General features: G+C 38.4%; 1 protein-coding gene across 4 annotated transcripts in view; it reads left to right on the top strand.

Annotated features, from left to right (window-relative positions):
• Positions 1–22,937, top strand: part of LOC149197448 (translesion synthesis protein REV1-like) — a 437,492-nt gene that overhangs the window by 37,635 nt on the left and 376,920 nt on the right. For all 4 annotated transcript variants that reach the window (XR_016254763.1, XR_016254764.1, XM_089405838.1 and 1 more), the window contains exon 6: positions 16,261–16,811. Coding sequence is in view for 2 of the 4 variants with exons in the window: in XM_089405838.1 (XP_089261964.1) it covers positions 16,261–16,811 (551 nt within the window). In the remaining 2 variants the exon portion in view is untranslated. The remainder of the gene's footprint in view (positions 1–16,260; positions 16,812–22,937) is intronic.

Raw genomic sequence — 22,937 nt, 5'->3', positions numbered from 1 at the left:
TTAACTTTAAGGTCTGAGGTTGTGATATACCTGTCATAGCTGATAATGATACTTGTGGAATACTTTCGTCATCTAGTTCTGGTGAGAATTCTGGGGCATCTTCTGTTTCTTCAATATCAGACTCTTCACTGTTTGAATCATTGGTTGCTTCACAATTATATAGGTTCTTTGGTTCCTTTCCTTTAACACACCTATGTTTGGGATCCCACTTTTCACCACAGCGCTTGCATTTACCCTCCTTTATCCTTTGCGCTTCCAAATTAGATTTTTCATCTTCACGACGATGTGGTGGAACATATCTTGTATTTTTTGCGTCTGCATACTGAGGTGTTCTTCGTCTGGCATATGTTTTTTCAGCTTTTGACCAAAATATTTGTTCGAATTTCTTTTCGGCTGTTTTTGCTTTTCGTCTTGCTACTTCTATTGATGAAATGTCATGCATCTCAAGTTCTACTTGTAAATGGGTTTTAAGTCCCGAGATGTATGACTGAATTAAACGAGATTCCAATAACCCAGGCACTCGAGTTACTAGGGTCTCCCATTCTTGAGTGTATTCATCCACACTTCCTTTTTGTCGTAATTTAATGAGTTTTGAAAAGAACTCTTCTTCCTTCACACCTTGGAATCTTTTGAAGAATGCATCTTTAAATCTCCTCCAGCTAATGACGTGTGTTGTCTTTTTCCACCACATATACCAGTTATATGCTTCTCCCTCCATTTTCATGGATGCATGTCTGAGCTTTTCGTCATCGTCAGTGATGTCATATATCTCAAAGTATTCTTCTGCTTTATTTATCCATGCCACATTGTTTTTTTCGTTCCCATCGAATTTAGGCATCTCAACCTTTACCCTCTTCTGGTATGTGGCTAATGGTTGAGCAAAAAGAGGGTGTTGATTAGTAAGGGTATCCCAAAGTTGCTTGTTTGTAAAGGCAGTGTTACTTGCTTCTTGGTGGTGTGTCGCTGATTTTTTTGGGGATTCAACCTTGTCATGAGAGTCTGTGGACTTAGTTGACTCTGGCGAGATGTGTTCTTGATTCTCTTCACCTTCTTTCAATAGCTCTTCGGGTGTACAATTCGACTTTTTACACAGACTTTTCAGCATTGTTAAGACTTCTCTGAAGTTTACTCCTGTTTGGACATGTTGACTTTCCATTTTTATCTCTATTCGATTTGTCGTATCTTCAAGATTTTTGATTTTGTCTGCTTGCTCCCCAAGCTTGCTCTCGACGTCATTTAATCTCTTACTGACCTCGTCGTGGTTGTTATTTATCTTTTGCTCTGCATCCAACAACCTTTTCTGGAAATCCGCCATTGTCATTGTCGACATTGAGCGGGTCTGCGGAGGCGTGTATTTATTTGCCAGCTAAAATATTTTTCCTTCCCTTTTTTTTTCTAAATTAAATTAATTTAATAATTTAATTTAATTAATATTTTTTTTTTGGTTTTTAAATTAAATTAAATTAATTTAATAATTTAATTTAATTAATAATTTTTTTTTATTAATTATAAATTATAATAATTATAATTTATAATTATTATTATATATATATATATAAATTAAAGTTATAAATTATATAACTTATAATTAAATTATATATATATTATATATAAATTTAAATATGATATATATATATTATAATTAATCAAGCTATAATTATTTTTTTATATATATCATAAACGTTGGATAGTCACGTCTTAAGGAAGGGTCACGTTTACGTGTGTATTAACGCAATGTATGACGCCTCACACTGTATGACTTCTCACACCGTATCACGTCTCGACGTAACTACTTTCCTGCAGAAAAAATCAACGGACTGTTATCTGCGTTTCAGAATAAATGAACTTGGCCCGTGACAACAGATGCGGGTAGATGAAACGATCGGAACAGCGACGGAACCGCGACGGATGTGGGCAGATGAAACGATGGCCCGGAACAGCGATGGGTAGATGAAACGATGGCTTGGAACAGCGACGGATGTGGGTACAGTGAGCACAACGAACGGTGAGGGAACAGTGAGCACAACGAACAGTGAGGGACTTGCGTCAGTCGAATGATCCAGCGAGCAACAGCGTAGTGTGGAGGATGCAAACCGGCTCTGATACCAGATGAAATAAAAAAACTTCGGATGCACAGAAAATATGTATAAATAATTTATTAATAAGATGAATTTACAGATGATGATGTTTACAGTGGGGATGCCTGGCTTATATATCGCCATGGACACCCTTTAGGAAAGGGCATGATCTTATGATCGTGCCCTTTCGCCTAACTAAACCAAAATTAAATAATAAACCTAAAATTAACTATTTTTTACATAACATCCTTACAGAAAAGACCCACCCTCCCTCGATGAACCCGAGCGAGCCGGTACGCTATCCTTCGCTGGAAGGCGGGATAGATGCTATTTTTGCCTGTTTGTCTTTCTTTCATTAAAATGGTAACCTTGGGCTTGTACTACAGCAAGCCAATAGCTGTCCTTCCAGCCAGCATACAGATGGGACCATTACTCTTCAATGAAATCAAGGTCAAACCCTTCACCTACAGGAAGTGCTATATGTACCTGACTTGAAAAAGAACTTGATTTCTATTTCTGCAATGGAAGACAAAGGTTTTAAGGTGTCATTCATTGATGGGAAGGTTCATCTTTGGCAAAATAATCCAAGAGATGCATTCATTCTAGGATTCAGGGTTGAAGGTCTTTATCAGGTTGGAGGTCCGTTGGGAGCAGTGATCTATGACACCTATCTTCAATCCAAATTATGGCACTGAGGATTTCCTCACCTTCATTTCAAAGCCTTACCTGATGTAAGGAAGATGGTCACAGGGATGCCCGAACTTGAATCATGAAGGTGTTTGTCAGGGATGTGAAGCTGGAAAACATACAAGGGGACCATTCTTCTCAAGTGAGACTCTAACCACTGATATACTTCAATTGGTCCATTCTGATCTATCAGGTATGATGCCCGTTACATCTTTGGGTGGATATTTGTATTATGCTATTTTTGTGGATGACTTCTCTCGCAAGACATGGATCTATTTCTTAAAGAAGAAGAACGAAGCATTCAAATGGTTTCTCTCCTTCAAAGCCTTGGTCGATTATCAAACATGGAAGAAAGGAACATTTGTGGGCTACAATGAAACTTCGAAGGCATATAGAATCTATGTGCCTGGTCAAAGGGAAGGGGAATTAAGTCATGATGTCACTTTCGATGAAGATTTTTCACTTAGAAAGATTCAAGATCTTCCTATTCCAAGGAAGGCCAATGATGATGCTGATGCAGAAAAGGAGGATGAATATCCGTCCGATGAACATGCCGATGTTGAAGGTCCGATGGATCCCATTGATCCACCTAGTGAGCCCTCTACTACAAGGAGGAAGCCTTTGTTGCTCAAAGATACTCTTGAAGATGCCGAGAAACACATTGCACCGAGGGGGACATTTTGTGAAAGTAGGAAGCCGAATAGGTACCAAGGGTACTTAGTTTCCATGAGTACCATTGTACAATCTGAGCCTTGTACATTCGAAGAAGCCGTGAAGCAATAGGTTTGGAAGGATGCGATGAACGAGGAGTATGAGTCGATCATGAAGAATGATGTATGGGATGTGGTTCCTAGACCCAAGGATAAGTCTGTGGTCACTTCGAAATGGCTCTACAAGATCAAACATGGAGCTGATGGGAGTGCTGAGAAATTCAAGGCTAGATTTGTAGCTTGGGGCTTCTCTCAAAAGGAAGGAGTAGGCTTTGATGAGATATTTGCACCAGTTGCTCGATATATCATGATCCGTTTGATCATAGCCCTTGTTGCCTCGCAAGGATGGAACCTTCATCAGATGGATGTCAAAATTGCCTTCTTGCATGGTTCGCTTAAGGAAGAAGTATATGCGGAACAACCCGAGGGGTTCGAAGTTCAAGATCATGAGACACATGTATGCAGGTTGAAGAAAGCCCTTTATGGGTTGAAGCAAGCCCCTAGAGCTTGGTATGAGAGGATTGATAGCTATCTTATGAAGCTGGGATTTACAAGAAGCGATGTTGACCCGAACCTATACTTCAAGGTTGAGAAGGACATACATTTCATTCTGGGCCTTTATGTGGATGATCTCTTTTTGATAGGTGACAACCCTCTCATTCATCAATGCAAGTGGGTGTAGGCTTCTGAGTTCGAGATGAAGGACTCAGGACTGATGCATTATTTCCTAGGGTTGGAGGTCTGGCAAAAGCCCGGTGAGATTTTCCTTTCTTAGGGAAAATATATTGTGAAGCTACTTGAGAGATGTGGAATGGTGGATTGCAAGTCTGTGACCACTCAATGGAACTCAACTTTAAGAAGCTATGTGGAAGTGCTGTTGGGCCCAAATTGGCGAACTCTACCGAGTATCGTCAACTTGTGGGAGCACTAATGTTCTTGGTCAATTCCCGTCCTAACATATGCTTTGCTGTAAACACGTTGATGTTGATTTGTGGTAGCATTGGATGTGCTCTAGCCATGAAAATTGGTGGAGAGGCTTAGGCACATAAGATCTCCAAGATCCATAAATGGTTTGGGGAAGTTCCACCCGGTTGGAGAGATATTAAAATTATTAATATTTTTAATGGGGTTTCTAAGTCTAAATTTAGAAAAATTAAAATATTAATGGGTATTAATATAAAACTGGGTGAGAATGTTATAAATGACATGGATCAAGCCAAATCTAATCTTAGCTGTTGATTAGAGACTTAATCTCGGCTGTTGAAGACTTAACAGGAAAAGCGTAAGAGGAGGCTTGAGGGTCAATTGGAGATACACCAAGTTGATCAGTCAATTCAATTTTCTGGAGTGGGGTTTGTTGAGAAAATTTGAACTAGTGGTCTGTTGTAGCGAGGGGCAGTGAGTACATAGCAAAGAGGCAGGGATAATGCCAGAGGGTCAACGCAAAGAGCGAAGAGGTTGTTGTAGAGGTAGCTAGAGCTACGCAGAGGCTGCAGGAGCTACGCAGAGGTAGCTAGGGACTGTGTAGAGGCTGAGGGGCCTATGTGGGTGACACAAAAGGCCAGAGAGCTGACGCGAGAGTCAGGAGGCTGACGTAGAGGCTTTAGGAGCTATGCTGAAGCTAGCAGGACGCAGGGCCAAGAGGAAACGCCAGAAGGATTTTCGTGGGGCAGACTAGAGTTGAGAGGTTGAATATCTCTCTCCATGAAGAGGCATTACTGCCATGTAACAATCTCTGTTGGGTGAGCCATTTCGGCACCTTAGTTGTACTCAAGAATCTGCGTAATAATAAAACCCTCAGAACTGCTGCAACGATTTTCCCGCATTGGGTTTTTCCACGAACGATTGTCCAAAAATAACTGTGTCCCTTGTGTGTTTGTTTCAGTATTTCAGTTGATGATATGTATATGAGTTAAGGATGCATTTGTGTTTATTTCAGTATTTATATTTATAAATAACTTGTTAATGGAATTAACAAGTAGGAGAAATAAACTAGATAATGCAGTAGGGGTTTCTAACGTGTCAGACTTAGAAATTTCAACAGTTGAGTCAATATATAGTCGAGCCTCATCACATTCATTGGATTGCTGCCAAGAATTTCTTGAGATATCTCCGGGGCACTATCCACTATGGACTGAGATACACTGCCAGGGATTTGAGGCTACATGGATATTCAGATGCTGACTGGGCTAGTAGTATGGTGGATCGTAAGAGCACGTTTGGGTGCTGCTTCTCTTTGGGGTCTGCTTCTATATCTTGGATGAGCAGGAAGCAAAAATCGGTTGAACTAAGCATCGCCGAGGTTGAATACATTGCTGCAAGCATGGCCTGTTGTGAAGCAGTATAGTTGAGGAAGCTCTTCAGTGAGCTATTTGAGCATGGGCTAGATACGACCGTGATCTTCTGCGACAACTAGAGTGGGATTCATTTATCAGAGAATCAGAGAAATTAGCATTAGTACTACTAATTTCATTGGTTAATGAAAAATATGTAATACAAAGCTTTACGGTACTGTAATGATTAGTGTTCTGCTTTCTATCATAACTACAACTTATATAAGTAATACAAAGATGTATGTAATATTGATAAGCATTGCTTACTTGTAATTGATGTTCCTATACATGATGCAATGGTAAAGTAAGTCCATTGCTTTGTTTAAACGTTTCTATTATTATAAACACACAGCTTATGTATATTTGTCATAGCTATCATATCTGCAACGTCTCATATTAGTGTAACCTTAAGCATCACAAGTATACCTTATCTCTATGACTAATTAGACATCATTATACAACTCTAATTCCATCCTTATTGTCAATGTACTTCCATTTCCATATGTTGAATACGGAGAATACATAAGTGTTTTATATAGAGAATTCGTTTACCTGTAAACACTAAGACCAGTATAGAGATACAAGTTCAATGAGCTAGTATGGGTAATGTAAGCCCTATCACTCTGATATGCTCGTTCTAGTATGGAACCTCATCATGCTGTATTATTCAGTAACCTCCATGTTTATTCTATATATTGAATTACTACTATGTTTCTATTATAGCTAGTATGGGCTTCATGCTAATCACTGTCATGACGTATATATCAATGGTATTTACCTTCTTACTTATGTTATAGCTTGTTGTAAGCTATGGTTGATTATGAATACATGCGGTATCAACTTGATTAAGAGTATATAGCACGTCTCACCAAAGTAGGTATGTGATTCATTATGGTAATTACTATGTACCAAATCACATAAGCTGATATCGCTAGCTCTTCTAGTAATGGTTAAAGTATTGATTACTATGAATACGTACATATCTCTCCATGGTGTTATAACTAGGATCACTTAAAGCTTATTATATCCATACTTAACTCATGTCAAGTAGTACTATGATCCCCATATTAGCCAGTATGGTACCACATTGATATCAGGTACCACTCTATCCGGGATATGGTACAATGGGGAGCAGTTAGGCTCCAACACATTAGGACAGATGAGCAGGTTGCAGACATTTTCACGAAGCCTCTTGGGAAGGTCAAATTCTTAACCTTGCGAGAGAGACTTGGAGTCGTGGAACGACCCTCTTATGAGGGTCCTGTATGAGTTGGACACAGAGCTCTAGGAGTTCCTGGGGGCATGGGGTACTTATTGCTAGCCATGAGTGACCACAAGGTGAGTGGTTCACCTTCCGCTAGTAGTGCGCTGGATATAGGGTGAGTGGTTCACCTTCCACCTTCTGCTTGTAGTGTGCTGGATATAGGGTGAGTGGTTCACCTTCCCCTACCCGGACACATGCATGCAGGATGAGTGGGTCACCTTCCCCTACGGTTGACATATGCATAGAATGAGTGGTTCACCTTCTCCTATGGCATATGAGCAGGATGAGTGGTTCACCTTCTCTTCCTGATGCCCTGACACACATCCTACCCATAGAGTCCGAGACTCATGGGAAATATCTCTCATATGGCCAATGAGTTGGGAAAAGTTGGTTAGGGACCATAGCACTACCGATGGACGCATCATGTATTGCCGTACTCCCTATGACTAGGATGCATGGTGTTCAACAACTTGATCTGGGATCAGGGACCAACTTTAGTCAGTGGAGAGTGGTATGATACACTTTTGATCACTTCTTATTCATTATTTCTTTCGAGTTCAGCAGAGCAGAGCGGTGATGGCATGATGGTACATGATGGCATGATGATGGATTGGTAGGTGGAATTCTCCTTAGTTGAGAGGGAGTTTTAAAATTGGCAACTAGGGCCAAATTCCACCTTAGGACAACTCATATGATGGAGATGATTATTGCATTAGATTCCTCTTTCAGAGAGGTACAATTTTGACATAAAGGTCATCTCATTTTGACAAGCAAAAATGGAATTATGAATTTATTTCTCTTATGGACAAATTATCAAGGTCGGCTCGAGTCAAATGTAGGCTCATGAAGCCCAATAGATGTGTCTCTTCACCCTCAACGAAGTGCATAAATAAGAGATACCTTTTCCCCATTTGGACATCATCTCATCACATCTTCTTCTCTCTCTTAATTGAGTCGTACAACATTGGAGGCATCTCTTCTTCTTTGCACATGTGGCAACTCCCTCTCTCTCTGCTTCGCATGTGTGGCAAGAGGCCGAGTTTTTCTGGGTGAAACAAGTCGCAGATTTCAGGGCATTGAGCAATGTTGACTTTGGGTGATTTGACCAACGTTGACCTCGATTTTTGTGACAAAAGTTCGATATTTGACTGCTAATTTGGCAGATTTGTTTGGGCTTGTATTTGTGCTCTCTCTCTTTGCTAAACTATTGAAGAATAATAAGAAGATTTGATCAAAGGGTTTCCCCACATTGGGGTTTGTCCCTAGCACCCGCCACATCTTGTGTCCTCTTGTCTTATGCATATGATTTTATGTTATATCTACATTATTGTCAATGTTTATAAGTTAATGTGATTGCTACTAGATATAATTGGAATTTGTCATTGGGCTATTAAAGGAACATTGAAGTAAATTGTCTTAATCATAGAACATACCATTGTTATCTAGTTAAGCCACTTTGTAAGGCTTTCAAATGTACAGCTAGTTCGTGATGATCCAAACCAAGAGCATTAATATAAGATAATTTCATTAATGTCCAACAAATAACTACAAAATTAGGTCAATGGGATTGAAGAAGAGTACAATCAGTACAAGTATGATGCGGGAGTGTGCTCCTAGAAAATGTCGAAAATACCACAAATAAAGAAAGAAACAAGCGATGGTGTTGGCATATACAGTCCATGTCAATATACAAAAAAATCAGTGTCCGCTTGAAAAAGAATGAGTGCGATAGGAAGATCAAGTGATGGAACTATGTTATGAACAAAGTTCATAATAGCAGGTTAAACACTCCGAAAGACTTGGAATATGAAGATATCCGTTGAGGATACAATAATATATAAAATGTATTGAATAAGAATATGATATGATGAGAATGTTACAAATGAGGCCCGCTTATATATTTAGGTAGGTTCCTCTTCATGTATGATCATGTCCCATTAGACATGTTTTTTCAGTACTAATTACTAATTAATGATAATTAATTAATCATTACTATATTTACATTATTTTTTATATAAATTATATTCATAACATTGCCTTCCTCTTCAATGAGCTTTGTCCTCAAAGCTTATTACTAACAAGGTGTATCATCTGTTCTTTGTCTTTGTAATCTATTCATACCTTTGGAATTCTTCGAGTTGTCATCTTTGTTGATACAAGAGGATAAAATCCTCTGAGTGATAAATAAATTGTCGAACTGAGAAATGATCTAACCATCCTAAATCAATCCTCTGTGGAACTTTGCAATTACCTGGTAGCTGGGATAAATTGTTATCGTCAGACTGGATTGTGCTTATATCATTATTCTTCAGAGCATAAGTCTGTTTTTTTATTCTAAGTGATACAAATATGTAGATCGTTTGGAATCTCTGTTCTTGTGATTTAGATGTAGATAAGGAGTTCTTCTGGTTTGACTTTCCCTTATCAGGTGTCTGGCGATTTCCTGATTTTCTTCAAGTACTGTTGTTGTTAGGTTGTCTATTGAATCATCACTTGGAATTTCTATCATTTGAACTGCAACATCTGAATATGTCTCCAGTTCCATTGGATTTGGATTTGTTTGAACTGTGAAATTAATGGAGTTTGTGTTTGTTCCATTTTCTTCTAGTTGGATTGCTACATCCGAAGATTTTGACGCTTCTTTTGCGACAAGTTCTTCGAATTTACTCTTCAATGGTTTCTTATCATCCTTAAGTTTCTTAATCTGATTAAGCAGATTTTGGTTATGATTTTTTAAACTTGAAAGTTCTTCGTTTTCTAGATTGTCAACTTTATTCTTAGTGTCCTTTTCATATTTTAATTTTTTGATTTGTTCTAATAACCATTGATTAAAGGTTTTTAAACGTAAATTTTTTCCTCCTTTTCTGATAGATTATTGTTGAATTTCTTCTTGAGACATTCATTTTCTTCTTCTAATTTTTTTGTTGTATCTTTGGACTTTTTTAACCTTCTCAAATAATTTTTATTATGGTCCCATAGACACCAAATTTCTCTGTTACTTTTGGTTATATTTTATAAAATCGATCTTCGAGATCTTTATATTTTTTTTTCGATGCTTCATTTTTTCGCTGAAGTTTTGCGAGTTCTTCCTTTAATCTTTTAATTTGTGTATGTGGATTACCTTGATATTCTTCCAAACTAAACAATTTCGTACATTTTGGGCAAAGTATTGTGCAATTTTTAAAAATCCATGAATACTCATATTTTATTCGACAAAACAGGTATCTGGGCCAAAACATAGAATTATGTATAGAATCCATAATTCCTTCATTCATCTTCAAATTAGACTCTATTTACATTTGTCAATAATTTCGTCAAACAATACTTTGTTTATGAAACTTGTATATTCTTCGCATGAGTGACCACTTCTTCAAAATATAATAAAGTCCCTTTTTTCTTTCGTAATATATATATAAAGTTAATGAATTAAAATTAATCTTTGACACTGTGTAGGGACACGACTATACTATTTGGCACACCACTGTTTGATCACCCAAGCGACGAATTTTATTATTATTATTTTTGCGTTTTCGAATTGCTGGATCGACTTAATCAATTGTATAAGGGCGAGAATGGATTGTTGATAAGGAAAAATAGGGAGTGGTAACAACTGCCAGGTGCAAATCAACAGTAATGACAGTGGCAGGTGTACAATGACAATGGTAGGGTGTACAATGACAATGGTAGGGTGTATGGAGATGGGACGAGTATAGACGACACATTGGGCTATTGGCGGCTAATCAGACACAACGATGCCGAGATGTGAAAAGGGAGAAGGTGACCGTCAAGCAATCGATTGGTAGGGAGCGAGGTGACCAACAATTCGGTATGCGGTAGCAGTGGCGACAAGAAGTAGTGGCTATGTAAACAACGTTGATGGTTGAAAACTGGAACTGCCGCTGAAAGTCCATGACAATGAGGACTTGTTGGAATGAAGGGCAGGTTGAAAAATTTACTTGGCGGCTAATGGTTTGACGTTTGTGCAGTTTTGGTTGCACGACAACAACTGTATCTATGTGCAATGATTGCACGCAACACGATGTATGCTATGCAGACACGACAAATTAAGGTGGAGGCTTATGCGTGCTCTGGCGAGGATGATTTAGCTGCTCTAGACGACAGCCTGCTGGGCGGCGACGATGGCTGTAGAGATGGTTGCAGGCCAATTTATTTATTTATTTTTTGACTTTTTTTTTAATTTTATTTGCCTTTCATATATATATATATATATATGATCCTTTTTTTTTTTTTACTTTTGCTTTTTATATTTTTTTTCTGGCCTTTATTTTTTTGTGACTTTTTATTTCGACTATGTATAAAGATTTCTTTTTTAATAATATTTTTTTATATAATTTTTTTGAATATATCTATATATATATATATATATATTTTTTTTTTTTTTTCTTCTTTTTTAATCATGACCTCTTTTTTTTTAATATATATATATATATATATTTTTTTTTTCTAATATAGAATCTATATTCCTTTTCTTGTATTTTGATTTTTTTCCTTTTTTTTTTAGATCTTTCCTCTTTCTATTTTTTAAAATGGCCAAAGACATCTCCAAAATTGTGTAGCGAAACACTTCGATGACAAGTTGATGGCCAAAGGCCGGATCACACTAGCTTTGTGTAGTGGTTGTCAACCAGAGGATTGTATAACTTCGATACCAATGTTACGAACAAAGTTTGTAATAGTAGGTTAAACACTCCAAAAGACTTGGAATATGAAGATATCCATTGAGGATACGATAATATATAAAATGTATTGAATACGAATATGATATGATGAGAATGTTACAAATGAGGCCTGCTTATATATCTATGCAGGTGCCTCTTCATGGATGGTCATGTTCCATTAGACATGTTTCTTTAGTAATAATTACTAATTAATGATCACTAATTAATTATTACTATATTTACATTATTTTATATATAAATTATATTCGTAACAAGCTAAAAATGTCAAGGGCTCCTAAATCTGATGACTGATGGCAAGGGAGGTGAACAAGGCACTGGAAGTCACTGTCGAATTCAACCCTATGCCCTTGCCCTAGTGGCTTCTTGAAGGGCTGAAATTGAGTGAGAGAGGAAATAATGACGTTTTAATAGTTTTTGACCATCTGTGTGGAAACCAATGCCTACTACTTGTGTGATGGGGTCCACGGGAAAATTTATATGGATATATCAAACCTTGGAAAGGAGTAAAGGGCGAAACCCCAAGTTTCCACTTTCAAGACCAAACCACATTAAGTGCGTGCCATATTTAAGTGAATTAACAAATCACTTAAGTGAACCATACATCATTAAATAGACATAAAAATACAACCACTAATGTCATCGAATGCCACATGTGTGGTTCAACCCTCCGTTGTGACAGAAATAAGCTTGGAAATGCATAAAGGAGGAGAGTGTTGAAGCATGTGACACGTGGCATCTGTGGGGGGCCCATGTGGATACATCTAGCCCATCTATCCCTTGGAGAGTGTGACCAATACTTGGAAACTAGGCTGCTTGGAAGTGAGAGTGGGGAGCGACAAATTTTAGAAGCTTTCAGGTCGGGAGCGAATTTTATGTAATATGTATTTCTATATATTTTGATGCATATATGTCAACAAAAGCATGTAGAATGTTGAATTAGTTATAAAAGACATAAAAACATGGATTAAACTACATAACATCAATCATCTAGTAGACATGGGATCATCAACATAGGATCCCACTACATGGGATCATCAACATGAGCTACATAAACATCATCTGGATTAGAGTCTAAGGACTCCTCAGATTCCTCTGCAACCTCAGTCGTAGTAGTAGTGGCAACAAAACTAGACATCAAAACTACAAATCACTGATCAACATGATCACCCATGAAATTCATCATTGGTTAAACACTACTAGAAATGGGATCATCAACAAGAGCTACTTAAACATTATTTAGCTGAAATTCTTTATACTTGGATTGCTCAACCTAGTAATATGGTTGAAACTGAAATTTTTTAACTTGCCTAACTAATGATTTTGGTTTGAGTGAAGAGTTCATCTCCTCAACCTTATAATCTGGTAGAAAATGCTTAGCATGCCTAACCAATAATTTTCCTTTGCGTGAAGGGACATTTTAGTTAAGGCCACGGTAGAGGAGTTCAACAAGTAATACCACCATCAATGACACCGACATCAAGGTACTTAAAAGGCTTCATGCTCTTGACTAGAGCAAATGCCAATCTCATACCCTCACACATGACAAAATCAATTGGAAATATTGCATTCCCCTAAATCTTGAAATCCTGAAAACCATTAAGTCTGTTGGATTTTGAATGATATCTAAGAGTCTAGTTTCTCCATTTGAAATCCAATGAGGTCGAAACCACTCTCAAACATCTCGAGTCATTACATGGTAATGTTAAAAATTTAAGTAAAAGAATGAAAATGAAAGGTAAAGGAAATGTCACTTTTACTTTAAGAATTTAATGTTACCATTGATTGCCAACATTGTTAGGGTTGAGATCTTAACCACCTGTGAAAGTGCACTAGGGAGGGAGCGACTTTTTTTTTGGCGGGAGTGACTAGGCAACGAATTTTTTTATTCACTCCCAAACGAGAACGAATTGAGAGCGTGCTCCTGGGGTCGCTCCCCTAGCGTTTCTAAGTGGAGCACACTTCAGAGTGGATTCGGGTGGGCGAGGATCACTACCCTCAACCTTGCCTGGATAAACACGATATGCCTCAAAAACTATGATATTTCCTTGGGGAGTGTGAAATTAGATGAACATGAGTAGAATCGCTTCAAAGGGCTCACAACCAAAGTGTGAAAAATACATAAGAATAGAGAGGCTCCATATGGGAATAATACGTGTGCTAAACCATAGGTGTGAAAATTATTACAAAGTGTAATCACCTTTTACATAGCAATAAAGTGAGTGATTAACGAGGGCTCTCGTAAATCATGTGTCTTAGTAGATCCAGAGAATGAAACAACTGGAAGTGGACCACATAAATCACTATGCACAAGTTGTAAAGGGGTTGAGGCGTGCCAAGAGGCACGTTTTTCAAACTATCCTGATGTTGTTTTCCGAGTACACATCCGGAACAAACACCATCTTTGCAAGATACCATAGGAAGACTTGTCACCATATTTTATTTACATAGATTTCGAAGGGAGCGATAGTTTAAGCGACCAAATATCTCATGCCAAAGTTTGCTCACTTCATCATTATGACATACAAATATTGAGGGAAGAGTTGATGACCCAAAGTTGTTAAACTTATACAACCTTGTGGAGTCATCAGCAATGCCAGTAGCTAAAATCTATCTAGGATCTCTTAGGTCCTTAATTACAACATCGTGAGGTGAAAACTCCATGGTTTTACCTTCACCTGAATGAGTTATCTGATATACAGATAGAAGGTTGCATGATAAGGTTGAAACACATAATACATCATTAAATTGAACATTGTCTAGATGAACAGTTCCAATCCCTACAACACTGAGAGATCTATCATCACCAACATATATATTTTTGTTGTTACAATCATTTAAAGAAGAAAACATGGCTTTGTTTTTGGCCATGTGATAAGAAGCTCCACAATCAATGAGCCACTTATGAGAATGAGAGGAAGAAGATACATTTAGTGCATAATCAGACCGGGATGCTGGACAACCACATGTAGAAAGTGCTATTCTTGAAGATGAAGTTGAAGTTGAAGAGTGCTCCAAATGGATGTTATGCTTCTTCATTGTTGCTTCCAAGGCTTCCATCTTTTTAAAGCATTTGGATTCTAAGTGGCCATCTTGATTACAAAAGTTGCAATGTCTATCAATCTTCTTCCTTTAGTTTTTATTTGCCTTACCATGATTTTTCATTTTGAGACTGAAATTGCTTAGGACCCTTGTTTGGTTTAGGACCATTCTTTTTGGGATACTGCTTCTTAGGGTTCTTTGTTAGAAGAGTTTCCAAGATTAAGAAGACTAAGATGTAAGAGTTTTTCTTGTTCTCTTATTAAATAATCACAAAAGGCATCAAAAGAGGGGGACTTGTAGTCTTGTCCTTGAGAAATAAAGGCTTCTCTAGTAGAATGGAAGGTGGAAACAAACACAGAGTACACTGGTCCAAACTTAGTAAGAATGGAATAGATAAGGCTACCATCTTCTTTCTTAACCTTAACACCTTCCAAGAGAAGTTTAAGGGTCTTGAACTTGGACAAAAAATCTTCAATGGAAGAAAAATTATTTGGGTCCAACATAAGCAACTCATTTTCGAGTTGATGGGCTCTAATTTCATTTTTAATTCCAAAAACTTATTGAGCTATTTCATTGCTTCATTAGGGGTATCAAGTTTTGTGATATGGAATCTAAGGTTTGGAAAAATAGACATCCCTATCAACCCACGTGCTTGATCTTGCCTATTTTCCCATTTGGCTGCCTTATCTTCATCTTTAGGTTTAGTTTCTTGGCCTGAGGCTATTCTGTAAAGACCTTCACTTCTAAGTAAATCCACAATGTAGGACCATCATTGGAAGTAGTTGGTACTGTCAATAATAACTTGGCATGGACATTCCATTTTAACAGAAACTGAAGCTGTAGATGCTGAAGGAGAGAAATTCAAAGAAATGAGAGAAGATGCCAACAAACAGTAATATTCTGGATAAAACTCTATCTGGAGGTTTAGTCAGGATTTAACATGGTTACAGCTAACCTAAATGCTTTTAAATATGAAATCATGGTCTTGTATAACGGAGTCTTGATATAATTGAGAACATAAGAGCTAATGGAGCTGTACAGCTAAAAACACTCCAAGGACAACTACTAAAGAACTTACGTGAATTTTATTTCTCTACTTTTAAAATATTTATGGCTTTAGGCAAAAGGTAGCTCCCTCCAAAACTATTCTTGCAAATCTCATTGGTTTGTTAAGGCATAATATATTAAGCAAGCACACTTACATGTCTGTCCTTCACCTCTATGTTCCTGTACAAGAAATTAATTGAATCGGATTTTGACTACATATGACAATCAAGAAGTTGATTTGAGACCATGCATGGCATCAGCTTGTCCTTAGATTCTGTCAGAGTCTCTATGGTGCAATACCCAACATTTTTTCGCTCATCATTGTAATATTTTGTTAGATTTTTTTTATAAATAATAGTATAAATTATGTGATTATGTCTGACTTGCATTTTTTTTTTGCAGTGGCAACCTACCAGCTTGAACGTCTTGCAAATGACTGTCCACAACAGCAAAGGCTTTCTGCTTTTTTTACTGTCAAGTCTAATCCTCTCCCTGATGGCGATATGGGGATTGAAAACATGTCTGCTTCCATATCCTGCAATCAAGGGTCCTCGTTGAATGGTCCTGAGGAAATGGTTGAAAGAAAAAAGAATTATGACTGCATGCCACAGGCACAGTTTTTTCAAGAAAACTCGAGTGCGTTATGTGGTGCACAAGAGATGCATGGTCGTGAAGAAAATTGCATTGAAGAAAGTTCCCAAATGTTAAATAGTGCACACCAAATGCCTGGTTCATTGAATTTGAAGGAAGAGTGCCATCTAACTGATCACAGGGATGTATGCAGTGAAAATGAGATTACAAGATGCCATATTTTGAAGCTGGCAAACACTGAGAGTACCAGTAATTCAGTGAACAAGGCCTGCAAGGAAATATCACAACCATGGCCCTCAAGAAGTATTCATACCTTACATTCAACGATGGCAGATGGCAATTTTGTTGAAAATTATTTCAAGGTGAGTTAAAGAAAAATGTATAAATATGCATCGTTCTTTTGTTTCTGTGGTATTTGTTTGTTGTGTTGTTTCTCCAACGTTTGTATCTGTTTAACAATTTGTTTGTTGCGTTGTTTCTCAAATGTTTGTATCTATTTAACAAGGGATATATTACTACCTTCAGTTATCTTGTTATCACTTGCATTGAACATGTGTGCAACTGATTGATTGTCTGACTAGGTTATGTTCAGTTAGTCAATTAGCGTACACTTTCATAATTGATTACCCCTCATGCATAAGTTATATAATCAACACTGTATTCATTGTGACAGTTTGCAGTACGATCCATATTGCGTTGGATAATTAGAATGTCTACCACAACAAAAGCTCTTACCATTCATGGTGCAGGAGTTTATATATATATATATATATTTTTTGATGGGAAAAAAATTTATATTTAATTTTTCAAAGATGAAATCAAAATATACATTTGTCTGCCCATTACAACCTTCTCTTGGTCTTCAGACTTTCTTTCCAAGCATTTGGAACTCTATCTCAGAATCATACTTGTCGGATATCTATGTGTTGCAATCATTGAATGCCATACAAGGCCTTCCTTTTTTACACCAAAGTATGACAAATACAGATCAGAAAAACCTCTTCAGGCCAAAATGCCATTCTACTAAAACCTAAAAACCATGAACTGACAAAAGTCAACATTTTTAAGCATGCCAATACAAAGACTGAATGGAAGCTAAGAGCAGTTCACCATCTTTGAAATCTTGTTCAGAGAGTGTCCCCTCCTGCAAGATAGGAACTTAAGATAGACAGTGTGCTCAGACCAAAGATTATAAGTATGTGCAAAGGTAATTTCTGTGAATTTCTAATTTACATCAAATACCCTATTCATAATTGGAGCAAATAGCAAGCTTTCAATCCAACATTTGCTATTTGGCCAATCCATAAGCAGCTTGGAATCACCCAACACTGGTAAACTGTCAATGCCAAAGTGTTCTGAAATGTTCTGTCTTCAGGAGAGGCCGAGTTGACCAAGCTGAGGTTCTGTGTTGAGAGGAAGGTTGTTTGTATCTGCTGGAGAGGCTACTGAGTTATTGTTTTCTGTCTGAAGTGAAGGAGAGGCTGCTGAAATTTTGTATTGAGGAGGGCCAAATCCCTAGAGCAGGGCTGAAAGGCCACAGATCCGTGGGCAGATGATAATTTTTGAGTTAACATGTTCTTTGCTTAGGTCAATTACTTCATAAATCCATTATTTCATTATTAATTCCATTAGTCCAATAGCAATCACATTAACCATTATCATATAAGATATGACAGTAACTGATGAAAGAACATCAAACATAAATGCAGAAGACAAGCCAAGACAAGAGGACACCATGATTTAGGCTTAAAGCCAGGGCAAAACCCCACAAAGGGGAAAACCCACAGATCTTTTCTTCTTGATAATATCAAATGTTCAGAGAGAGAGAAATCCATAAGTACAATGATACATTAGTCAAAGTCAATAGATTGACTTGCCATAGATGATCCCAATCCACTGTCCAAAAGTCAAAGTCACATCTGCAGAAGTCAACAGCAGTCAAAGCTGCCCTAACCAGTCAGCAGTCAACAGCCCAGTCAAATCAGCCCAATCTATTTGGTCAAAGGAGAGAGAAATTCGCTCTCTCTAGGCAGTCAAAATGCAGTCAATGTGGGCTTCAAAAGTCTAATTAAAAATTGGTCAACAGTCTGCGGTCAAACCTGCCTCAGACCTGCGGTCAACACAGGTCAAACACCTCAGTTTGCCTCGGTTCCTATGCCCACAAGTGCGGCCTGGCTGGCAAAGTAATAATCCATCAAAATCACAGCCAAACAGTTGGTCAAAGTGCCTGGTCAATGGTGGTCAACACTGCTCTGTGCACTGGAAATGGCAACTGCAGATACTGCAGAAAAATTGCAGAAAATCGCAGGAAATTCGTCCTCCAAAAATTTGCACATGTGAGAGAGAGATAGCTGCCCAAAGAAAGTCGAATCCATCATGAGAGGAAAGAGAAAATCATGTGTGTTATGATGCCCAAATGGAGTGAACTCATCTTATATTTATACAAGTCAATGTGGGTCAAGTGTCATGTCCCTTGGGCTTCATGAGCCTACATGACTGTGGGGCTGACCTTGACCAAAACCAACATTGTGGGCTTGACTTCAAAAATACATTTCTACTTGTCAGAATCCATTGTGCCTTAGGTCAAAATTGGTCCTCTTGAGAAGAGGAATCCAATGCCATCATCATCTCATGCAAAGGAGCTGTCTATAGTGGAATTTGAACTTAGTTGACCATTTTTAACACTCCCTCTCAACTAAGGGGAATTCCACCTACCAATATCCATCATCACGTTGTTGCCATCATAACCATCATGCTACTATCATCATAACCATCTAACATCATAATCATCATGTACTGACTGCATCTCATGTCATCTCTGCTGAAGATTTGATATCATCAAGAAGAAAAGATCTTGGAATGTGAGTCGAAAGGCCTGTCCACCTTCGGAAATGACAGAGGCAAATCCTCTTGTCCAGGGGTAGAACCCCAACCAAGCTTGATCCCAGATCAAGACTGTGTTGAACACCATGTATCCTAGTCATAAGGAGTACGACAAAACATGATGCGTCCGTCGGTAGTGCTATGATCCCTAACCACTTTTCTCAACTCATTGGCCAAATGAGAGGTACTTCCCATGTGCCCGTACTACATGTGTAGGATGATGCTAGGGCAACAACAGGGAAAGAATAAATCACATCCTGCTCACAACCACACATAGGGAAAGGATAAACCACATCCTATAGTTACATGTGACAACCATTGTAGGGAAAGGATAAACGACATCCTATATGCATGCAAACTATCGAGAGTAGGGAAAGGATGAACCACATCCTACTTGCATGCCAACCAACAATCGTAGGAAGGATCCTACATGTGGGGAAAGGAAGAACCATGGCCCACCGACCTGTCAACCATTGATCGTAGGGAATGAGAATCCTACATGTGGGGAAAGTATGAGCAACGTCCCACTGGCATGTCCATGTGTGAGTACCGATAGATACCTACATGCATCTCTCACTGGGGTATCCGCAGGAGAAGGTGAATCACTCATCCTGCTCATATGCTATAGGAGAAGGTGAACCACTCATCCTATTCATATGTCATTGGCTATAGGGGAAGGTGAACCAGTCACCCTATGCTCTCATATATCATCATGGTGTATCGCAGGGGAAGGTGAACCACTCACCTGTACATAACATACCTATAGGGGAAGGTGAACCACTCTCCCTGTGGTCGCACATAGCTTCAAGAGGTACCCCAGACCCCCACGAGCTCCCAAAGCTCAATGTTCAACTGTGACCCTCCTAGTAGGGTCTATTCATGATCCCCAACCTCTCTTAAGAAAGATAATCCTGACCTTAGCAAGAGGCTATGTAAGGATGACAATAATCTGCTCATCCAACCAACAATGATGGAGCTTGGTAGCTCTCCAATGTACCATATCAAAGTAAAGTGGTAACCTGTACTTGGAGCTGTCGTGGAACACGGATTCTCTTAAAAATGAATCCCACTCAAGAATATCACAATATACAACGGTGGTTACCAACACGTGCTCAAATGGCTCACTGAAGAGCTTCCTCAACCAATTGGCTTCATAATAAGCCATACTTGTTGCTATATACATTCAACATCCATAGTGCTTCCAGAGCAACTGAATCAAGAGATATAACACTAGATGTGCTCTTTCCATCCATCACACTGCCAATCGAGCCAACATTAGAATATCCATGGAATCTTAGATTCCAATAGTGTACCTTAGATTATAGATAATAGAATCACAAAGATATCTCAATAAACAATTATCTAATATATGAGGCTCATCCATAGATAGACTCAGAGTCTTCGTAGCTAGGCATATGATTGATAGGGTGTTTATCAAGAACACTAAGGATCCCACAAGATATATGTATGCAGACCAAAAACTTCTCCATCTCATCAAAGCTTTAAGTGCTGGGAATAGTGCATGAAGGCTAGGTCTTCCATCTTGACTTTAAAAGTCAACTCCCTCTTACATTGATAAATGAGAGGGTCATCAATTAGACATCATCAATCCAATCAACATGGCTCGTCCATAACTCCCTCTAAGTATAGGGAAAGTGACCTTGCTAAAACATAATCATCGAGCCACTTGTAACCTGCCCCTTTTCCTGCTATAGACACTTAGGTCCATGTGCCAAAGTCATCAATCATAATCATGCAACTTCCATGCAACCTCTCAAGCAACGGGGATATATCAAGGCATCACTAGAGTCATCATAATCATAATCAACTGCCATGAATTGCCTTCATCAATAAACATCAGGCAAGAAGAGTCATCAAGTCATACTGCCAGGGATTCTATAGCTACCTCTAAAGCCTTGCTTCATGTGATCATCCAACATTCAATCATGAGCTTCTCATGCGAGGGATGAGACTTTCCACAAGGCAACTGCAACAACAAATGTCTAGGAAGCTCGCTTTAGATCAGAGAGTAAACTCTGAAGAATCATCATGGTCCTTCTTCAACCAGAGTGAAGAAATCCTCCCATGAGATTATCCCAAAACAACTGCATTATCCTTCATTGCTAGATGACTACAACCAACGCATTAAATCACCCAATCCATGATGAGGAGGGGTCCTCGCATCTAGGCATCCATATTCATAAGAATGTCCTTCATAAGATCATGTCTCAACGCATCAAAGTGCCCAATGACCCAATCGAGATGCCAAAATCAGGGTCCTCACAGTTCCCTTTGCTCATCGTGCTTGCCAGAACATAGGATCTGCCATGCACTTCCTTCTTCCAATGCTTTCTTCATGAGGCACCTGCAATAGCCATATGCATGCACTACCAAGCACAATATGTGATCATAAAAGAATGAGATACGATCTAGGGTTTTCATACAACAATGGAGGATAGAATTCAAAACATCATCCTCATCAATCATACCCTAGAATCCACAGACCCTAAAAATTAAAAGAAGGGGTTTCTTATGAGGGAACATAATAGGGTTAGGGTTTCATACAGTGTTCCACGGGGACGCGTACCCTAGGGTCGGGTGCGCGCACCCCTCGCACCACACACCCGGGACGGGGGGACGTCCGGGGAAACGTTTCCCCACGTCCCCCTTTTGAGGATACGCGGGGAGACGCGGGGGGGGCGTTTCCCCGGTGTGGGGGATGCGACTCCCCAAAAGGGGGACGCCCAGGCGTGCCCCCTCAAAATGGGCTATGCATCCCCCCTTAAATTTGCTTGTAAACAATGATTTATGACAGGGAAAACGTAGTATTTGACCATATTTCCCTACTAATACTATGCTATTCATGGTAATGTTAAATTCCTAAAGTAAAAGTGACATTCTCCTTTATCTTTCATTTTCATCCTTTTACTTAAATTTTTAACATTACCATGAAATGACTCAGAATGTTTGAGAGTGGTTCTGACCTCATTGGATTTCATATGGAGAAAGTAGAATTTTAGATCTCACTCAAAATCTAGCAGACTTAACAATTTTTCAGGAATTCAGGATTCGGTGGAGTGCATTGTTTCCATTGCATTTTGTCATGTACAAGGGTATGGAATTGGTATTTAATCAAGAGCACCAAGCCCTCTGTGTACTTTAGAGTGACTTTTAGACTCATCACTCCATTTTTTTTGAGTTTTAATTATATCAATTTACTATTCTAGTCTTTAGATCAATTTTTCAGGAATTCAAGATTCGATGGAGTGTAATGTCTCCATTGCATTTTGTCATGTACAAGGGTATGGAATTAGTATTTAATCAAGAGCACCAAGCCCTCTGTGTACTTTAGAGTGACTTTTAGACTCATCACTCCATTGTTTTTGAGTTTTAGTTATATCAATTTACTATTCCAGTGTTTAGATTTCAGTGTCTATTATAGTCTATTTTGCTTAGTACTAATTAGATTCTAGAATGATAAATGATGAATTTAAATTTTAAATCAATTTAGAATCTAGAATGATGAATGATGAATTTAATATTTAAATCAATGTAGATTCGAGAATGGTGAACAATGAATACTGAATATGGATCAGAGTATTTCA

Source organism: Pinus tabuliformis, chromosome 2_2 (genome assembly GCF_031772625.1).
Source record: "Pinus tabuliformis cultivar Carrire ecotype Pingquan chromosome 2_2, CPIR1, whole genome shotgun sequence".
Lineage (NCBI taxonomy): Eukaryota > Viridiplantae > Streptophyta > Pinopsida > Pinales > Pinaceae > Pinus > Pinus tabuliformis.
The sequence above is the reverse complement of the archived record's forward strand: the minus strand, read 5'-3'. Positions and strand labels throughout refer to the sequence as shown.